Source organism: Danio rerio, chromosome 2 (genome assembly GCF_052040795.2).
Source record: "Danio rerio strain M-AB ecotype USA chromosome 2, GRCz13ab, whole genome shotgun sequence".
Classification (NCBI taxonomy): domain Eukaryota; kingdom Metazoa; phylum Chordata; class Actinopteri; order Cypriniformes; family Danionidae; genus Danio; species Danio rerio.
In genome coordinates, this window is record NC_141022.1 from 34,841,673 (window position 1) to 34,863,014 (window position 21,342).

Consider the following 21,342-nt stretch of genomic DNA (forward strand, 5'->3'; position numbering starts at 1 on the left):
TGATCTGGAACCGGTTGTGTGTGTGTGTGTGGCATGACTGGGTGTTGTAGTCAATAACATGGCGGATATGTAGTTCAATGAGTCTAAATGTTTGTGTGTGAATGTTTACCAGCGAAATCTGGTGGTTGTTCGCTGGTGAACATGACAACTTTAAAATGTAAGTATAGGTTGTAATAAGCTGCTTGGACACTTCTATTTGGTCATTTTTAAAGGAGGAATTTTACAAAATTATTCTTTAGGTTAAATTTGTCATCAGCAACATTTAATTCTGGCCAGCTGACACTCACCTTGTGGTTTGCTAATTGTGTTTGCATTAGAAAGTCAATCAAAGACTTCAGAATCAAAGTACCTGTGAAGATGAAGGAATTCTGAAATCCAGAGTTTGTTGAACTGCATTAACAAGTGCTACAATTGATTTCACTGCAGGTGCCCTCGTTTTAAAGTTTTGCATAACAGTGCAGTACCTTGAACAAAGTTAGGAGACGGGGAGAGAAGATCTGATCGCTGGCTCAGAAATGTTAGCTACACCCTTTTAGTATGGAGAGGCTTCACACTTCGGTGCATGTGAGAATCAGAATATAAATGATCTGAATCCTCTATAAACTCAGCGGTTGGAAGAGCGTCATGGTGAGTGTGGCATTGGTTAATAATTCAGCAGCAGTTTGTTCTGCTCCTCTCTGTGACATTGACTTGCAGAAGAGCCGGCACTGAGTGAACAGATGTCTATGGTAGACATGAGTAAACAAAAGTGAGCACCTACACATGACTATGCCTATGGGAATCCCCGCCCAATTATCTCGGCCTCTTCAAATTCCATACTTTATTCACTAAATCTTGTTTCACCACCTTCTCTGCTAATTAGCTTCAGTTCTTTCAGCGCAAACTATGTTCTGCTCATGCTTTTGCTGCATGCCCTTGAGTTAGTTTATCGAGTGGTTGCTGCGTTAAGCCTGTTTAATTTAAACACTTGTGAGCACAATATTATTAATAAGACAGCAGCATTCAAACTCACAATTACTTTCTTGACAGACTTCTATGAAACATGTATACTATTTAAAATTTAGTACATTTTCATGCGTGTTTAGACTAGTTTTTGGTGGTTTTGGATTAAATAGTTTTTGTAAGTAGGGCCTAATATTTGCTGGCCATCAATATATGCTTTTTGTTGTTTTTACCAACCATGCAATTCTTTATGAATTATTTAAACAAACAAACAAACAAACAAATAATATGTGGAAACCCTATTAATGCACATTTAATTGTTATTATATAACCAGAATCCAAAAACTTGAAAAATCAATAAAAAAAGAATAATTTGAAACTACTGATGTAAAATGGGGCAGCGCAGTGGGTAGCACAATCGCCTTACAGCAAGAAGGTAGCTGGTTCGAGCCCCGGGTCGGTCAGTTGGCATTTCTGCGTTGAGTTTGAATGTTCTCCCCATGTTCTTGTGTGTGTGAATAAGAGTGAATGAATGTTTCCCAGTAATAAGTTGTAGCTGGAAGGCCATCCCCTGCGTAAAACATACAGTATGCTGGATAAGTTGGCAGTTCATTCCACTGTGGCGACCCCAGATTAATAAAGGGACTAAGCCTGAAAAGAAAAAAATGAATAAATGAAGTGTAAAATTTTCTATAGACAATTTTGAGGGGTGTAAAAAAAACAACAACGATCCCAACGTATTTCCTGTTTTACACTTTTAATTTCTATAGTCTCCGAGAATCCAAAAAGGTCCACATATTGATAAATAATGTTATGATAGCTGATTTAACATCAAGTTATGATTGAATTGCATATTGTTACAGTTTGACCACAAGCAGGAAATGTTTATATGCCAATGACATGACCATATTAAAATGATTTATAATATACATTGCAGTCATAAAATCTGACAGCAACATTTATTTGCAGTTTTTATTTTGGCAGAAAGCAGGGAAACATCTTTTTTGTGAATAATTAATACACTATTCTCATTATAAACTTGTGACGATGTTACATTTTTCTTGCATGTTAGAAGAGTTCATGTGGAGCAGCATTTATTGTGAAGCAAAACTGACCAATATAGATATTTAATAATCAGTACTATAGTTTGATACCTTTATATTTAATACAAACCCATGTTCTTTTTTGCTTAAAAGCGAAGACCCAACTCAGTGTTTGTGTGGCAAAACTCCCAATTACTATGAAGCACATTCTATTAGACTGTCCTGACTTTAATGACTGCAGAAGGCTTTTTTATGAAATGAGCTCACTCAATAAGATATTCAGCAAAGTTTCACCTGGAAAAAGTTTAAAATTATTATCATATATTAATATAAAAATCTTATCTAATTTATGTATTCATTTATATTCATTTGTGTTGGTTTTTAATTGAATATTTATTAATCAAAAGTTTTTGTCATGAAAATAGCCATGTTTGCTGACATGGCATCAAATATAATGCAGCAACACTTAACAACATTGACTATTTCACTTTCATTAGGTCATTGTAAAAGCAAGAAGGTGTTCAAAACATGCCTTACCTAATAGATTTCAGTTATTTTATCAGAATTACGAGTGATGTTTCTTGGTAGACTTGACTATTAAATACCTGCTGATAGAAAGCTGTTTTCAATAATGCTCATTGTGCACTTGGATTGTGATCTCACAATTTTTCAGTAAATCTAATATTACCGAACTGATATCTGTTATGGAAAAACAGATTAATAACATATTTTGAAAAATAAAAATGCTTTTATTTAAGGAAAAAAATACTAAAAACACTATTAACATGATCTGCTCACATCAAAAGATCAAAGTTCTTTGCATCAGATTTAAATACACTAAATAATATCTGTAAATTAGCATTTATCCGTATTTTGTAATTCATGTTTTTATTTTTGTATTTGTTTCCCATTTATTTAAAACTTTGAATTCCATTATGGAATCATTATCCCATGTGCATTCAAACATATATGATATGTATATATTAATATTAGTGCTTTTTCAACAACTTTGAAACTTAAAAAGTTAAAGAAATTGATTTTAATTGACAGTTTTAAGTTTAAAGTGATATATTGTTTGAGTTGGTGTTGTTTATTATGGTACAAACAACCTTGTATTAAAATGCCAGTACATTTTCTGCTATTTTACAGACTTATTTCTATATATATTATTTCTCACACATTATATTATTTCAATGTACTAAATTGTCAATAAAAGTCCCTTTTTTAAATTAGTGTGGAATTTTCAACATCAAGAGTAGAAATCAAGGTCCCATAATGCAATTCTCAACCCTAAATGCACGGAAAACATTTGTTAATCACATAATACAGAAACTGTTAATTAACAAATAATTTTAAAGAGTAATTACCTGTACAATACAATCTTTACAATTAATTATGTATTTTTTAAAAAATGCATTAATGTAATCACAGATATTATTTTAAAAAAAGTTACTGACAAACTAGTGATTAACCGTTATTCAAACCTTATTATTTTCACCAGTGCTGCATTTTTTCTCAGTTGACACTTAGACAGTGCTTTTTTAGGGCCTGGGTGTTATCATACTGTTTACCAGCAACAGAAAACAGTGGGGTAACAGGCACTCCAGCATCCACTACACAACAAATGTTGGAAAACAGTAGTGCTGGTCTTGTCAGAAGGTTATCAGCCTTATATTAAGGTCAATATGACTCTGTCAGACTGTGTCCCACCAGTGTCTCCTGAGGGGCTTGTCACTGTGCCATTACTGTCAGCATGTTAGTGTTCATGTGAGCATGTGTAGGTGTGCCTTTGGGGAAGAGTGTGCTAGGCTGAGGGTGTATTTCAGTCATTCTGACTTCTGTTGTGACATTGAAAAACTTTAAAGGGAAAAGTGAAAATGTAAATTAGAAACTGACTGAGAAGATAGATAGATGTATGAAATAAAGATGTGTTTTCAAAGTGGCTCTAATCCCTTTTTTTATTCATATAATTTTCTTAGTCATGATTTTCCAACTGTGTGTGTACTTGTTTATGTGGTTTATGAGGACACAAAATTGGGTAACACTTTATGATAACAGTACATGAGTAATGATGTGCTAATATGTAAACTAAACATTTCTTTATTAGAAACTAATGATGAGTTCATGCATGTGCTAATCATGAACTGACTCATTTAACTATGAGTCACTGCTCATGCTGTTACTTTATTTACGTGTTAGTACATGATTGTTTGTTAATTAATGTATTAATTACCACATTAGTTTATGCTTAATTTAACCATCATGAACTCATGATATGTTATTGTATAATCATATCATGACTTTACTTGGAGGGGTGCATCATCATTAACCCATTCTTAACTACTCATGAATTCCTTATGCACGTCCAATAGTGCGTTCACTGAATAACAATGGATAAGTATTCGGTCAACATCAACAATTTGAACACAGGAGTTCATGAGTAGTTAAGGATGAGTTAAAGGTGTTGTGTCCCTCCAAGTAAAGTCATGACATAATTATACATTGACTGCTCATGAGTTCATGCTGGTTACATTTAGCTTAAACTTAAATTTTAATTAATACATTAATTAACAACATGTACTAACAAGTGATTAAGGTAGCCATTATTCACACATGAACTCATGTTGTAGTTAAAGTTAGTTCATGATTAGTGTGCTCAACTCAACATTAACTCATAATAAATCAATGTTTAGTTTAAATATTAGTACATCATTTTTTGTGTTCTATTATTGTAAAGTGTTGCCTAAAGTTGTATATCGACATGGGTATTATCTACAGAAGTCAACATTTGAAGTGAATCAAATCATCAAAGTTGTCTTTAAAGTATTAAACAACAATTCTTGTCTTAGGACAAAAAAAAATGTATTCCACTTCAAATATTGACTATTGAAGATGTACTCTATCAAAGTAGTTGATGAGGACATGCTTCGGAAAGCAGTGGAAAAAATTAAGAGAGCATTTTCTCATTTTCTTTAAATTTGTTTGATATGGGATTTAGTTAAACTTTCAAATTAGTTTTCTTCTTTAAATGTCTGATAACTTTTTTCCAAATGTCAAATAAAATATGTTTATTTAGAGCTTTATATCAGAAAAATGACACTTGGTGACATTGTGTTATGAGAATCAGGGTTTTACTGAAGTTAAATCTTGTAGTCTGAAATGATATTAGAATATCTGAAAACATGAAACATCTTGTTTATTTATGCATATTATGTTTTAATATTATGTTTGTTGGATAATTTTTTTATTCAGATTTTTAAATATTTTTTGAAGAAATGCTATTAGTAATTTACAGAATATTAAAAAGTTATGTTCTTCACAACACATAACGTACATAAATCCAAACAAATGCAGAAATTAAATTTTTAATTTTTCCATATCTGTGTATGTATGGATGTATGTGATTGTTTGTACGAAGGATGTGAAAGCGCAATCTAATATGCAGTTCTTAGCATAATTGAGTACAGCCCATTTTGAAGATGAATACTTTTTTCCATTTCACAGTGAATATTGGACATGTATTTTGGTGCATTTAAACAAATTTATCAAACAGATATATTTATTTAAATAAAATTATAGTCATTAAACATATTTAGAAATTGAAAGATAATAAAATTATCAAGCAATTCAAGCAATATATTTCAAACAAATTACAACCTACAACATTTTAGCAAAATTGATTTTTCCTCTTTTTAAAATATGTATTTAATATTTTTATATATCATATAAATTTGGGTGCTCTAGTTTTTAGTCCATTATCGTAAATAATTTTGTTAGTTAAGCTCCAGATTTGGCTTCAGCACTGACTAATCTAATGTATATGTACAAACATAATACTGTAAAGTTTCCTATTAAAAATATGATATAAAAGATAGTGAGGGGTCTACTTATATAATACTGAGCACTGTATAATGTAATTTCAAACTTTTTTGTGAGAACATGAAATATTCACTATCACTGCTGCTTTTTACATGACTGGTAAAACATTATAGCAATTATTTTATGAAATATTCTAACCATAATCTTTGTTTTGTGGTAGCACTTTGCCAAATATTAATGCAGAAAACTGAAAGGTAGTGTTAATGCTCATATTAATTTACAAGCGCAATTTTTACATAGCTAAATGGTTTAACTTCGGGTTCTTATCACCTGGCATGACTAATAGATTCTCCACATGACTTTGAGCTGTGCCCTTTATGAGGAGATGGTAATAAAATTTGATGTAGGAGCCCGAAAGGAGAAAGTTTGGAATCATTTGTGAGTTTGATTGCACATCATTATATAGCAGAGGGTTTTCAACTGAAAACAACATATTTAATAAGTTTATAAGCTTAAAAAAAAAGTTTAAAAGCAATTACTGGCCAGCAAAAACTTTAATTTTATTTAATTGTATTTATTTATTTAAAAAATTTTAATAACATTTTATATTTTAATTTTAAAAATATATTTTTATTTTAACTTTTTATATTATTTTCATTCATTCATTTTCTTGTCGGCTTAGTCCCTTTATTAATTCGGGGTCGCCCCAGCGCATTTTTACGCAGTGGATCCCCTTCCAGCCGCAACCCATCTCTGGGAAACATCCACACATACACACACACACATACACTATGGACAATTTGGCCTACCCAATTCACCTGTACCACATTTGTTTGGACTGTGGGGCAAACCGGATCAACCGGAGGAAACCCACACGAACGCAGGGAGAACATACAAACTCCACACAGAAACGCCAACTGAGCCGAGGTTCGAACCAGCGACCCAGCACCCTTCTGGCTGTGAGGCGACAGCACTACCTACTGCGCCACTGCCTCACCCTTTAATTTTATTTAATTTTATTTTATTTTATTTTATTTTATTTTATTTTATTTTATTTTATTTTATTTTATTTTATTTTATTTTATTTTATTTTATTTTATTTTATTTTATTTTATTTTATTTTATTTTACAAAGCATGGATTTAACATATTCGTTTCAAGATTCTCACTGTGTCCACAGGCAAGGGCTTACGAAAGAGTGAGTCTATGTGTTAAATTAACTGCTGTTTCTTACTCTTTGGCTGATACAGGGTTCGGCGGACCGTCAGGACACAGGGGCCACTGAGGAGAAGGAGAAGAATGCCCAAGTCCAGCTTGATAAGGCCAAGGTACAGTACATTGCAACTCCATAATTCTCTTAGCTACCAGTTTTCTGTTTCCAGTGACGTTGGCCACAAGGACTGAAATATATCACAGTTTTAGATGTGCTCATAAATTTTGCACAGCTCTTTTTCCTCTGTCAAAGTAACAAGGGAGCTGTGTGAGAAAGCTAATTGCCAAATGCCCTGGTTGAAACAGCACATTAGTGTACTGTCTTGTACTCTACAAAATCAATGGTGTACACACACCTGACAAACGATAACTACAATCTTCACTCATACGTCTTCTCCTGTTTCTGATGAGAAGCACTATTGCAAATTGTGAATGAGCAACAACATGCTTGGTTGTTTTATCGTTGTCTCCTTATAGAGTTCAGTTTTTCTAGGCTGTCAAAACTGAATGAAACCCCCTGCCGTTGTCAGTGATCTCCCTCAGGTCTTTTTTAATTAAGGCAGTGAGCAGACAGAATATCACGTCCTGCTCAAGTCTGCTGTCTCTCACAGAAAACAGAATTTTAAAACCAGGCTAAAACAGCTAGATTACCATTGTCATTACCAATGACATCTGATGTTCTTTGAAATTAAATGCCAAATTATAATATAACTTAATATAAATAATTGTTAACATAAAAGTTTATTTAATTATACATTACTGTGTAATAACCAGTACAATCATTTTAAAAATGAAAACTATATTTTTAGAAACTTTTGTTGCATTTACAGAATTTAATGGAATTTGTTTGATAAATTGACAGACAGATTATTGATGAATAAAGAATTAATAAATGGATTCCTAAATAGATAGATGGATGGGTAGGTGGGGTATAAATGCATGGAAGTACTGATTAGATTGCTTGATTATTGATAGCTGGATGGATGGATGGAGAGATGGAAGGATTGATGATTACTAGATGTTAAATGGATGGATGGATGTATGGATAGAAGGATTGATGGATTGCTAGTAATTAAATGGATGGATGGATAGAAAGATTGATGGATTGCTAGATGTTAAATGGATGGATGATGGATGGATGAAAGTATTGATGGATTGCTAGATGTTAAATGGATGGATGGATGATAGATGGATAGAAGGATTGATAGATTGCTACATGTTAAATGGATGGATGAATGCATGGATGATGGATGGATAGAAGGATTGGTGTATTCCTACATGTTAAATGGATGGATGGATAGATGGATGGATGGATGGATGGATAGATGGATGGATGATGGATGGATTGCTAGATGTTAAATGGTTTGGATGGATGGATGGATAGAAGGATTGATTGATTACTATATGTTAAATGGATGGACGATGGATGGATAGAAGGATTGATAAATTGCTAGATGTTAAATGGATGGATGAATGCATGGATGATGGATGGATAGAAGGATTGGTGGATTGCTAGATGTTAAATAGATGGATGGATGGATGATGGATGGAAGGATTAATGGATTACTAGATGTTAAATGGATTGATGGATTGATGTACTGTATGGATGGATAGAAGGATTGATGGATTGCTAGATGTTAGATGGATGGATTGATGGATTGCTAGATGTTAAATGGATTGATGGATGGATGGATGGATGGATGGATGGATGATGGATAGATAGAAGGTTTGATGGAATGCTAGATGTTAGATGGATGGATTGAAGGATTGATGGATTGCTAGATGTTAAATGGATTGTTGGTGGATGGATGGATGGATGGATGGACAGAAAGATGGATGAATTGCTGGATTTTAAATGGATGGATGGATGATGGGTGGATGGAATTATTGATGGATTGCTTGATGTTAAATTGATGGATACATGAACGGAAAGATTTATGAATTGCTAGATGTTAAATGGATAGATGATTGGTTGGGTGGATGTATGCATTTAGGACTGATGTATTGCTAGGGGCTGGATGGATGATAAATGGATGGATGGATGGATGGATGGATGGATAAATGGTTGAATGGATAGATGGATGGATGTATGGATGAAAGTATTGATGGATTGCTAGATGTTGATGCATAGATTATATAAAAAATGGTTGGATGATTTCATAAATATAGATTAATTGGAATGAATAGATGTTAAATATATTTATGATAGATTGACAGATATACAGACAGACAGACACACACACAGACGGACAATTTTACAATTGCCCTTCTGTTCATTTAAGGGCTTGCAAAAGTGTACAAATCAAATCAGATTCCATGACTGTATGTGTGTTACACTGCTGCACTCCATAAAATTATCATTGCAAATTTTTCTGCACTTGAAGGACAAGTTATACTGTGCAAACTGAATTACAATGATCTCATGTGCCTTCAGTTTTATCATATGAATTCAAACCTACGCTGTCCTCAAGCCTCATGCAGCTGCCATGAGACTGCATTACCCTTCACTGGGCTGATATGGAGCTCTTTGAGAATGAATTTGTGCACTGCAATTGGTTTGAAGGTAAATGAATGAAAGCTATTATTAGTACCTTGCCTGGGGCAATGCAGCACATGTGCCGTTCAAATCAGCAGCATTTCAGTTCCAGCACTTTCCTCAAAGTATCTGTCTGCTGCCATTCACACATGCTCCCTCATACACAACCTCATGGGTGGATTTATAAATATTCTCAAACATACTAAACTACTGGTTGAGAAGCTCAGAATACTCTCAAGTTTTGCATAGCACTTCTATACTTCCACAGTACAGTCTTAACCCAAACAGAATTTACTAGAAAATTGCATGGGGAATAGTTGCCTTAAATAACGCCATTTTTTCCAGCCTTAGTTAAGTTAATCTACAGTAAACTTAAGTCTAGCAGTATTCATTGTTGTTCTATATTAATTCAACTAGGGCTGTTTAGTTTCACCTTGTGTTTCACCATTTAAGTCAATTAGCGCAACAGATTTTCTCAATTTTATAGTAAAGTCAACTAATTGGCCTAATAGTGTACATACCATTTGAATTCTATTAAATGTCTTTGCTTATTTTATCCAAAAAGTTATGAGTAATAAGAATGTATTTATACTTGTTTAATAAAATAATTCCTGAAAACCTTTTATCTGTTTATGCAAGAAGTCAAATGCAGGCATCTGGTGTTTTTGCTGCTTTCAGTAGTTTGTTGTTGTTGTTGTTGTTCTGTTACCGATTTCACCTTATGGATGATTCAGGTAAAAAAAAAAAAAAACGAGTTGTGCTTAGTAGTACATGGTTAGAAAAGGTGACAAATAGATAGATAACATAATCCGAACATCTTTGGCTGCAGTATTTCTGGCTCATGTTGTTTGGTGTTATCTTTCTTTTTTCTCTCCATTATTCAGTATAAACCAGTTGCTTTTGCTGTGCGCACAAACTTCACCTACACTCCTGCAGACGATGACAACGTCCCCATACCAGGACACGGAGTTTCATTTGAAGCTAAAGACTTCCTGCATATCAAAGAGGTCAGTGTGTTTACAGATCATCTGCACAAAGGCCCTCTCGCACAGTAATTTTGTTTAGTTATTTAACTAATTTTCACAACCAAAAGGCTATCCCGACCCATGTTTTTTAAAATAAAATCATGATTACAAGACTTTTTTTAGTTTATGCCATATGCTCTGTGATTAGCTAGAGTAGTTTAGCCTTTGCACGCACTACAAAATCATATACCGATTAAATTGAACTCTTGAAAATACCACAGCATCTGTTGTTGCCCTGCAATGTACATTATTTTATTTGGTAGACACTTTCATACAATGCATTTGTAAATTCAGCATGTACACTACCTGACAAATCAGCAAATAATCATTTGACTTCTAGTTGATCCGTTGGTGTCAGAAGTGGCTTATATGAAAGGCAAAGGCCTCTAGATTACGCTTATTTTAACTAAATAAAACTTGATTATGGCGACGCAGTGGCGCAGTAGTTAGTGCTGTCTGAAGTATGAGAAGGAGCGCGATCCTGCTAATAAATTTGTCCTCTCCTGTGGTTTGTAAAGTAATGGGCAGAACAAATGTCTTGATACATTCCCCCATACTGTGTGTAACCCCAAACTATGATTTTTCCTTCACAAAACTTGACTGATTCTAGAGAATCTTGGGTCTATGTGGGTTCCAGTAGGTCTTCTGCGGTATTTGTGATGATCAGGATTCAGTTCAACAGATGATTTATCTGAAAAATCTACCTTCTGCCACTTTTACAAATCTTGTACTTTTTTGTTGTTCTTAAAACAGGGATTAACGACAAGACTTTTGTCAAGTAGTGTATGACTAGTCCCAGATAATCTAACAGTATATGAATGAAGATGAAAATGTTTTTGTTTTTATTAAATAGAAAAAAATGACTGACTAGGAAGTGGCAATAATAACAGCTCAAGTCTTGACAAAAAATGCTCTTTAGCCATTTATTAAAATGACTCTTGCAGAGAATTGTCAATGTAAGTTTATGATTGAAGTTTGGACAAACTGGGCATTTCTACCAACATTAGTTCAGTTGTTCAGTAATATTTAGCAATTAAATTTCATTATTCATTAGGTATTTTATTTTATCGCATCATGTCACAAACTTAAAGTTGGGAATGGATGCTTAAACAGAAAAATCACAGAAAAATTCTAAAAATGTTATTAATTACTCACCCGCATGTCATTCCAATCCCCTGAGACCTTCTTTCATCTTCAGAACACAAATTAAGATAAAGAAATTAAGAAAATTGGATTCTTCTCCTTAGTGTCAGTACAGAGTGCACAGCACTGTTATGTCTATGTGTGTTGCACTGCTGCTGACGTATTGCCTTGGATGCACCTGTGCTTTGTTTTAAACAGAGGATGTCATGTGCAGGCAACCACGTGTTAATGATGCTTTTTGGTACCTTTCAAAACACGAATGAGCTTTTGAGATTTCATCTGAAAAATCTTAATTTGTATTCTGAAAATAAACAAATGTTTCCTGGTTTAGAACAACACAATGATGAGTAATTAATCACACACTTTTTTAATTTTGAGTAAAATATCTCTTCAGTCAAACTGACTTAATAGGTTGAGGTTGAATAGACTAAATGGACTGAATAGATATGGGTAACATATTGGTAACAAAGTTAATATTGGTATTATAACTTTTAATGGACATCTGCAAATGCAGTGAGAACCAACATGGCTGTGACCTTGGGATTTTTTCACAGACCCTATTGACCGTATTGTTCAATGCGGAAGGGCGTTTGTTTTTGCAATTGTTTTAGAACTTCTGATTTAGTTACATATGGGAGAAATGACTAGGAATAATAAACGGCTGAAAACGGTCAAACAACTCGCTCTATAAACAAGTGTTTGCATGATTATACAGACAAAAAAATATATACTAAGAAAATATCAGTTTGCAACATCAAGCAGCAAAACAAGCTGTTTTAAACATGTGAAAATGAATGGAAGTTAATAAGACCGGAATTCTCTAGCCAGAAAGATTGAAATGGTTGCGCCCGCTCGTGCACGGAGATCAGAGTGAATAACTCTCTATTGACAGCAAACTCAGACAAAAGAAGGCTGCCTTCAGTTTTACTCACTTATTAACAATCTCTTTTGTATTATGATTGGACATTATAACCATTACAGTAAGTGCTGCTCATTAGGTTGAGTCTAACTCATTGTCATATTGCACCTTTTTATTTAATTATACGTTTTAAAGGGAAGATGACACTGAACAACACACATAAAGTTTCTATAGAAGGGCAGTTATTATACGGCAGTATCCAATAGAGCCACAGTGATGATAAATGGAACAGAAAGTCTAGCATTTTTACATAGAAAAAACACTTTTACTGTAAGCAGCTCAGTCAGAGCTTTATGACTCAAAGCAGATTTCTTACCTCAGCACATCTTCTTGCATGTGCTCTTCCCAGCAACAATCCTATTTCTTATACACACATAGAATTGGTTTAATAGTAATGTTACAATTTACAAGTTACAATAAAAGTAGGTTTTGTTCACTTAAAGTGATAATTCGACCAAAATTTTAAACTCTGTCATCATTTACTCACCCTTCAGTTGTTCAAAACCTATTTACATTTCTTTTTTCTGTTGAACACAAAGAAGATATTTTGAAAAATGGTTACTATGGAAGTAGATGGGTCATTTCAACCAATATTCTTCAAAATATCTTCAACAGAAGAAAAACTCATAGGTTTAAAACAACTTGAGGGAGAGTAAACGATGAGGTAATTTTCATTTTAGGCTGAACCAACTCTTAATTGGTAAATTTATAAAATTAATATAATTTACCAGTATGTTTGAATGTGCTAATTCAGTGTCTCTCAACCATGTTCATGGAAGACCACCAGCGCTGCATGTTTTGAATGTATCCTTTGTCTGTTACACCCATTACAGGTCTTTCAGTCTCTGCTAATGAGTTGATAATCTGAATCAGGTGTGTTTGGTTAAGGAGACATAGAATATGTGTAACATGGTTGAGAAACACGGTGCTAATTGATATATTAATTTAAGTCAAATGAATGCCAATACAGTCAGGATGTGTTTTTAATTGTAACAAGAAATTATTTACACGCACATTAAATCATTTAGTATTTGGTTTGAACCTAATCAAGTCAGCATTGTTGTTGTTTACAGAAGTTTAACAATGACTGGTGGATTGGACGGCCTGTAAAGGAAGGGGGAGAGGTTGGTTTTATCCCCAGCCCGGTAAACCTGGAGACTATTCTGATCAGGAGAGAGGTGCAGGCCAGGAAAGCCGCCAAAGCACTGGCCAAGTAAACAAAACGCATTAATAATGCAGTGTGGGATCTTAATTTTGTGTCTTTGTGTCGTTATTGTAAGAATCAGCCAAATTAAAGTATACACTGCGACATCATTCATTATGTACAAATGGCCTTTTCTCTCATTACAGCAAAGCAGCTAGTGCTGCCAAAGATGATTTGAATGCAAAGAAAGCGGCTCCGCCACAAACAGGTTCGCTGACATTATGTATTATCATTTGTTATTTATTTAAAATAACTCAATTCAGAGTGTGTCATGGACACATTTGCATATGAATGCTTTTCCTTTGATAATTTATTCATGATCTGCCATCAACTAATCTGAATAAAACACAATAATATTGAAACATATGCTATTATTGTTAATATATTTTTATCTGTATGCATTTTCATGCTTTACACATCTTTTTTTTTTTTTTTTACATTTTTAACCTTTAGTTCAGCAAGTAAAGAAGAAATCGGTGAGCATATAAATACCAACATCAACACATACACACATTTATCTCATATATTTATAGATTATCTGTTTACCGAAGTTTTTTCACCACATTTCTTTGATTGCAGGGAGAGCAATTGGCTGCATATGATGTTGTGCCTTCCATGCGTCCTGTGGTGCTCATGGGGCCTTCACTTAAGGGCTATGAGGTGAGGAAGATTTTCTGCTGCAATTTAAGTCATCCACGATGGTTTTGAAGCTTTGAATGAGCAAGTGGATCATGTACAATTTTTTTTTGTCTTAACATAAAAAAGAATAGTATTATTCCTAATTTATATTGTAGATGCAGTATTTTCCAGAATGTAAGTCACATATTTTATTATATGAAACTTGCTGTAAATTATTTTCCACTGACTTACAGTTAGTAATGCATCGCTATTCTCTCTCTCTCTCTCTCTCTCTCTCTCTCTCTCTCTCTCTCTCTCTCTCTCTCTCTCTCTCTCTCTCTCTCTCTCTCTCTCTCTCTCTCTGTTTTTTTTTTTCAAAATAGCAATTTTGACTCTGTTTGACTTATAATCAGATTCAGCTTATTTTCTGGAAAATACTATAATGTGTCTCTTACATCAGAACCTGTGGATTATGTACTTAGCCTCTCATATTCCACATTTATGGTATATGAATGTGTACTGCCCTCTACTGTACATTACTAAAATTACACTGTTTTAAAGTCAGCATTATTATAGAATGACATATTTCCCCTTTTTACTTTTATTCCCAGGTTACGGACATGATGCAAAAAGCTCTGTTTGATTATTTAAAACACAGATTTGAAGGAAGGTATGGCACAGGATTAAATAATCAATGGACTACTGATTTATTTTTACAAATGACCATTTACTATTATGATGATTGTGTGCAGTCATGCAAAGTGTTTTGAGTTTTCTAACGTGCAAATCCATCATTAGAATAACTATCACCCGAGTGACTGCGGATATTGCACTTGCCAAGCGGTCGATCCTCAACAACCCCAGCAAACACGCCATAATGGATCGCTCCAACACCCGCACCAATTTAGGTAATCATAATTAATGTCCAATTGTCTTTGTGTCGTTCTATACTATTCTAGATCTTTATGGTGCTCTGCAAATAACTATAGTAAAGATAGCTTTCTTAATCAGAAGTTTTGGCCTTTCAGGACCAATGTCACATTTAGATATAGTTATGTTATTTTCTTGAGAAATACTGATAAATGTTAAATCTTCCTTTCAGAATCAATACATCTATATATATATATATTATATAATTCACTGTCAATTTTCTTTTCTTATTTTAAGGGTAAACCCTAACTTATTGAGGTTTTTGAAGTAAATAAATTAACGAAGTACAATTTCTTTTTTTTTTATATATACTTATACATACTTATAATTTTATAATTGATATTATGATTATGTGCAAACAGGCCATAATATCTTACTTTTTTTTGCAAGTACATGTTTTTGGTTGATTTGTTTTTTGCTTAATTATTGACAAACAAGGCAAAAATACTGATTAATAGAACAAATTTGCAGCATGTTTAGAGGAAAAAGTTATGCCACTAACAGAGAAGCTCTCTTCTTGTAAATTAAATTTTTTGCTATACAGAAAAGTTGGGCAACACTTTATTTTAGTGCCCCTGTTACATGTTAAATGTACTTACTAAAGCAAAAAAAAAAATAATTCATACAAAATTGCATGCAGTATATATTGTACTAGGGTGACCAGACCTTCTGTTCTTTCTCAGACAGTCAAATAGCTCTATTCAGCTATTTCAGCTCTATTTTTAGTGTGCCATAGAAAAAAATCATGTTTTTCATCTATCCTAAAATAGAAATAACAAATAAATATCCTAAAAGAGTATTCTTCAATAACATTGTTGTCTATTTTAAAGAAAATAATTACCATTCAATTTCAATAACAATCTGGCATCAGAATGTGTCATATATGACAGAATATAACTAACAAGCTACTACTCAGTGCTTACTTTTTTTGTAAAAAAAAAAAAAAACAAAACAAAATATTATATTGTAACAAAGACTCCATAAATAACGTGTTCCCAAAAGATTTTCCTCCCAATGTTATTATTAAACATACACTACCGGTGAAATGTTTGGGGTCAGTAGGGTTTTTAAATGTCTTAAAATAAACTTATCCTGCTCACCAAGGCTGCATTTATTTAATCAAAAATACAGTACAAATTGTAAACTTGTGAAATGTTATCGCACTTTGGAATAACTTTTCAGAAGTAGTTTATAATTTAATTTAATCATTTATTCCAGTGATTTTAAATATGAATATTCAGCTTCATTACTCCAGTCACATGATCCTTCAGAAATCACTCTAATATTAATTATTATTATTATTATTATTAATAATATTATTGATAATAGTAATAAAAGCAATAATGACTGAACTAATAATTAATTAAATTGAAAGTAATGAATAAAAATTTACTAGATAAGTTTTTAACAATTTTACTTTTTTTTTTTTTTACATTTTAATAAATGTGTTAGAAAAATTATTTTCTTGATGAAGAGAACAATTTTTTTAATAAAAAAACAACAACATGAAAAAAACAACAACTTTTGACCGGTAGTGCATGTTTAGCATCAGTGGGTGAGTTTTTACACAGGTGTTGATCTGAGGTGTTTAGTTAGCTTTGTTAAGGGGATCTGATTGGTTTTCTCCACTCTGTTCCTCACATTGCTGTATCTCAGATGCCGCGGGTATGTATTACAGCAGTAGCCTGTCCACATTCCCCAACTCATTCCTGTTGGTGTCATCAGAGCCACTTTACCTCTTAGAAAACACCATAAGTGTCAAAGAACCCCGAGACTTTTACTCCTAAAAGCTTCGGCTTGTGTTAGAAACCATAACCATGGAAATCTCCATTGATCTTCATTTGTGTATCCTTTTGTTCAAAAATGCTAGCCAAAGTGTTTAATGTACGGGTAATTTGGTCTTGTTTTTCAGAAAAATATCAAAGCATTCTTAAATGTAGGTTAACATTAGTTAGTATTAGTTATATTCCGTTCATAACAATGGATTTTTAACAAAATTTTTATGTTTTGATGTTTTTAATGAAAAACAATATAATAGTGACTTAGAAAAATATTCTTGCAGTGTGTTGTGGAAGATGGTGTTGAACTCTTTTGTCCTGTTTTTTATGATTAAATTTTGAGGATTTAAACCTTCATTGTTCTGTTACTTCCTGTAGACAAGGAACTGTCCGTCAGCATATTTTGATCATCACTATTTTCAATGACATATTGCATGACCTCGCTATGGAATGTGTTTAGTACTGAGAACGGGACTTTCATTTTATGCTTTTTTAATTGTATCATGTTGAGAAAAAGAGCAAAAACACATTTGTTTCTTTATTGTTGTATTGGATTTGGATTGGACATAAAAAAGCTTTCCATTTTGTTTTAAAAACATATATTTTACTTTGATAGAATTTTATTTTAAGATGCTGCCTGGAAACCTGGATAATAGGTTGACTAGCCTCACTTATTTCTTTATCTGCCCTTACAGCTCAAATCCAAGGAGAGGTTGAGAGGATTTTTGAGTTAGCACGCAGTCTACAGCTTGTGGTTCTGGATGCTGACACTATTAACCACCCTCTTCAACTAAGCAAGACCTCCTTGGCCCCGATCCTGGTGTATGTCAAGATTTCATCCCCCAAGGTCAGAAACATTGTTCACAGAACTCACAGACATAACCATCATTTATTACGTTGAAGAATTAATGAGACTGATGCTTACATAGGATTTATTCTTTAATATCATAAATACAGTAAAAAAAGTAAGATTCTAATTCCAGAAAGCTTGTTTTTATCTTAGATTTAACCCTGATACAGTTTAAAGGTGGACTGTATTACCTTTATTCATTCATTAATTCATTTTCTTGTCGGCTTAGTCCCTTTATTAATTCGGGGTCGCCACAGCGGAATGAACCGCCAGCTTATCCAGCACGTTTTTACGCAGCGGATGCCCTTCCAGCCACAACCCATCTCTGGGAAAATCATCTTTATTGCTTTTATCATATTTTTACATACTGTATATGCGCACATTTTTTTTTAGGATTCTTTAATATATATAGAAATTCTTTGTAACATTTAAAAATTCCTTTGCTGTCATTATTATAGGATCTACACTAATTAACATTGTAACCCTTGTGTATTGACTATCCTTTCGTTATGTTCCTAGCTGATTTTTTCCCATTTATTTCCATTATTCCATTATAACATATCGTTTTTGATTGCAAAGCCATAGAACTGTAATCATGGATTCTTGATTGTTGGTGGTTTTCCCTGTTGGGAATTGGTACAATTTGTCATTTTTCTTTTCATTTTCACCAACACAAAATCTGGTTATAATGGAACCCACATAGCAAAATTTCTCTGGCCCACACAATCAGGTTTTGCTTGGCCATGAATTACAGTACATGACTGAACCAAGGGCCAAATATGGATCATATCTGGGTCAAGTCTCAGCCAAGTTAATAACTCTTAACTGGGCCTAAACTGGGCCAGATCGGTTGGTGTGTCACGATTGCAATGAAATTGATAAATCCATGAAGCATTGCGCTTTAGGCACACTATGGGCATGTTTTTTCTCAAAGCAACCAGATTGGTAGATTAGTTTTTCTTTACTCAAAAATAAATTAAATGTATTTTAAATGTGGGTCAAGACAGGACAAACTTACGTGGCCCATATATCAATTATTAACACATAATACTATGTGCCACCTTAAAGCACTAACCTCTGCCAAATCCAGGCCATGTTTGGCTCACATGCTGTATGCCAGTGCCGGAAGAATGCCTGCTGTGCCAGCTTTATGCCAAATCTGGGCCAGAATTCTTTTCTACCTGGGGGGTCAATAGACCAAAAACAATCACGAACATAGAACGAAAGGGTAGTAAATTTGCCCAGAGTGTATTGTTGAGTTTATGAAAAATTCTAAAGCATTTTCCCAAAATATATGTCAAAATAAGATTTATCACACAAAAAAATCATTCTATTTGCTGAAACACAGAAACATTTGTGGCCAGTTTTAACCACAAAATGAAATAATGTTTGTATCAATGCATTTTGTTCATTGCAGTTGTACTGAAGAAATTACATGACAATACAACCATTATAAAAATGCTTGTATTGGTTTTTACTGACATGTGTATTGATAATCATTCATATTCTCAGCTACACAAATATGCAAAAAAATGCCTTATTCAAAGTGAGAACTGATGTTCAAAAACGGTTCAATCCAACCTAGTCTTACTGCAGTTAGTCATCAGAAAGAGTAATTCAGAGTTAACCAGTTCTAGCTGCCTGATACCGTTTGATTTATTTCCTTCTGTTAAATCCAATACACCTATAGTGTAATCTGATAAAAGGTATTTTATTAAATAAAAAAAGTAAGCCGGAAAGAAACAAGATTATTCTGTCAGTGATATCTGATATGGTACTACTGTACTGCTTATCAGCTTGTTTGCTAAACCTGTGGCTTTTCGGATAACCTCAAGTGTCTTTTTATCCATTTACTTTTAAAGTGCCCCACATCATTTATCTCGATAAATATCAGTCATGTGAATTAGATCCATCTGTCTGGGCTGCAAACAGACATCATACAGCCGTTACACTTACATAGGAAAAGCTCATTTGACAGAAGAGCGGTTGCGCAAACACACTATCCTTTCTCTTGTTCCCCAGCATGACCTAACGTCCAATGTTCTTTCACCCCCTGTTCCTCCCACTCATCCTTCCTGTGCCTTTTTCCTTCCTCTTTTCATCTGCTGTTCAGGTTCTCACAAGATTGATAAAGACCAGGGGCAAATCTCAGACTAAACATTTGAATGTCCAGATGGTGGCTGCAGACAAGCTAGCCCAGTGTCCCAATGTAAGTTCGTCCTCCATATACTAAAGATATCAAAGTGTTTTCTGTATGATTCAGGTAAATATTAATTAAAAATAAGGTTTGTTAGTGTTATACTAGAGATTTACTGACTGCAATTCAACAATTCTGTTAAAGATTTTTAAGTGGCAAAGCCACCACTATTACTTAATAACCGTTGACAAAAAAGTCATTTGAATGGATCCCAAAATAAAGTCAAGATAAACTTTGATTTGGGCTGTTTTGAAATCATTTTTCATTGAAGTATATCAGGGCATTTACACAACAGAGATGATATCAATATTTAGGATACATTTTTTTTTATAAACATGTGCTCTTTCACTTTTTTCACTTCACTTTTGTATTTTTGTCAATGAGACTCGTGCTGTGTACAGTACAAAATATCACAATATTATACAATTAATACACTCACCGGCCACTTTATTAGGTACACCTTACTAGTACTGGATTTCATCCACGTTTGCCTTCAGAACTGCTTAAGTCATTCGGGGCATAAATTCAACAAGTTACTGAATCATACCTCAGAGATTTTGGTCTATATTGACATGATAGCATCATGCAGTTGCTGCAGATTTGTCGGCTGCACATCCATGATGCGAATTTCCCGTTCCACCACATCCCAAAAATGGTCTATTAGATTGAGAACTGGTGACTGTGGAGGGCATTTGAGTACAGTGAACTCATTGCCATGTTCAAGAAACTGGTCTGAGATGATTCATGCTTTATGACATTGTCCAGCTGGAAGTAGCAACCAGAAGATGGGTACACTGTGGTCATAAAGGGATGGACATGGTCAGCAGCAATACCCAGCTTGGCTGTGACATTGACACTATGTTTAAATGGTACTAATGGGCCCAAAGTGTTGCAAGAAAAAATCCCGTAGACCATTACACCACCACCGCCTCGGCCTGAACCGTTGATACAAGGCAGGATGAATCCATGCTTTCATGTTGTTGAATGTGGTAGCAGAAATCAAAACTCATCAGACCAGGCAACATTTTTCCAGTTTTATACTGTCCAATTTCGTTGAGCCTGTGCGAATTGTAGCCTCAGTTTCCTGTTCTTAGCTGGCAGGTGTGGCACCTGGTGTGGTCTTCTGC

General features: G+C 33.8%; 1 protein-coding gene across 10 annotated transcripts in view; it reads left to right on the forward strand.

Moving 5' to 3' along the window:
• cacnb2b (calcium voltage-gated channel auxiliary subunit beta 2b) overlaps positions 1–21,342 on the forward strand; it is a 50,803-nt gene that overhangs the window by 23,055 nt on the left and 6,406 nt on the right. For 9 of the 10 annotated variants that reach the window (NM_001423728.1, XM_087239596.1, XM_087239597.1 and 6 more), the window contains exons 2-11: positions 7,054–7,131; positions 10,436–10,558; positions 13,712–13,851; positions 13,989–14,050; positions 14,296–14,318; positions 14,422–14,502; positions 15,072–15,130; positions 15,259–15,368; positions 17,864–18,015; positions 20,132–20,227. In NM_001423728.1, the coding sequence (NP_001410657.1) occupies positions 7,054–7,131; positions 10,436–10,558; positions 13,712–13,851; positions 13,989–14,050; positions 14,296–14,318; positions 14,422–14,502; positions 15,072–15,130; positions 15,259–15,368; positions 17,864–18,015; positions 20,132–20,227 (924 nt within the window). Of the gene's footprint in view, positions 1–7,053; positions 7,132–10,435; positions 10,559–13,711; positions 13,852–13,988; positions 14,051–14,295; positions 14,319–14,421; positions 14,503–15,071; positions 15,131–15,258; positions 15,369–17,046; positions 17,056–17,863; positions 18,016–20,131; positions 20,228–21,342 lie in introns of all 10 variants that reach the window. The other variant, NM_001423729.1, reaches the window with a different exon arrangement.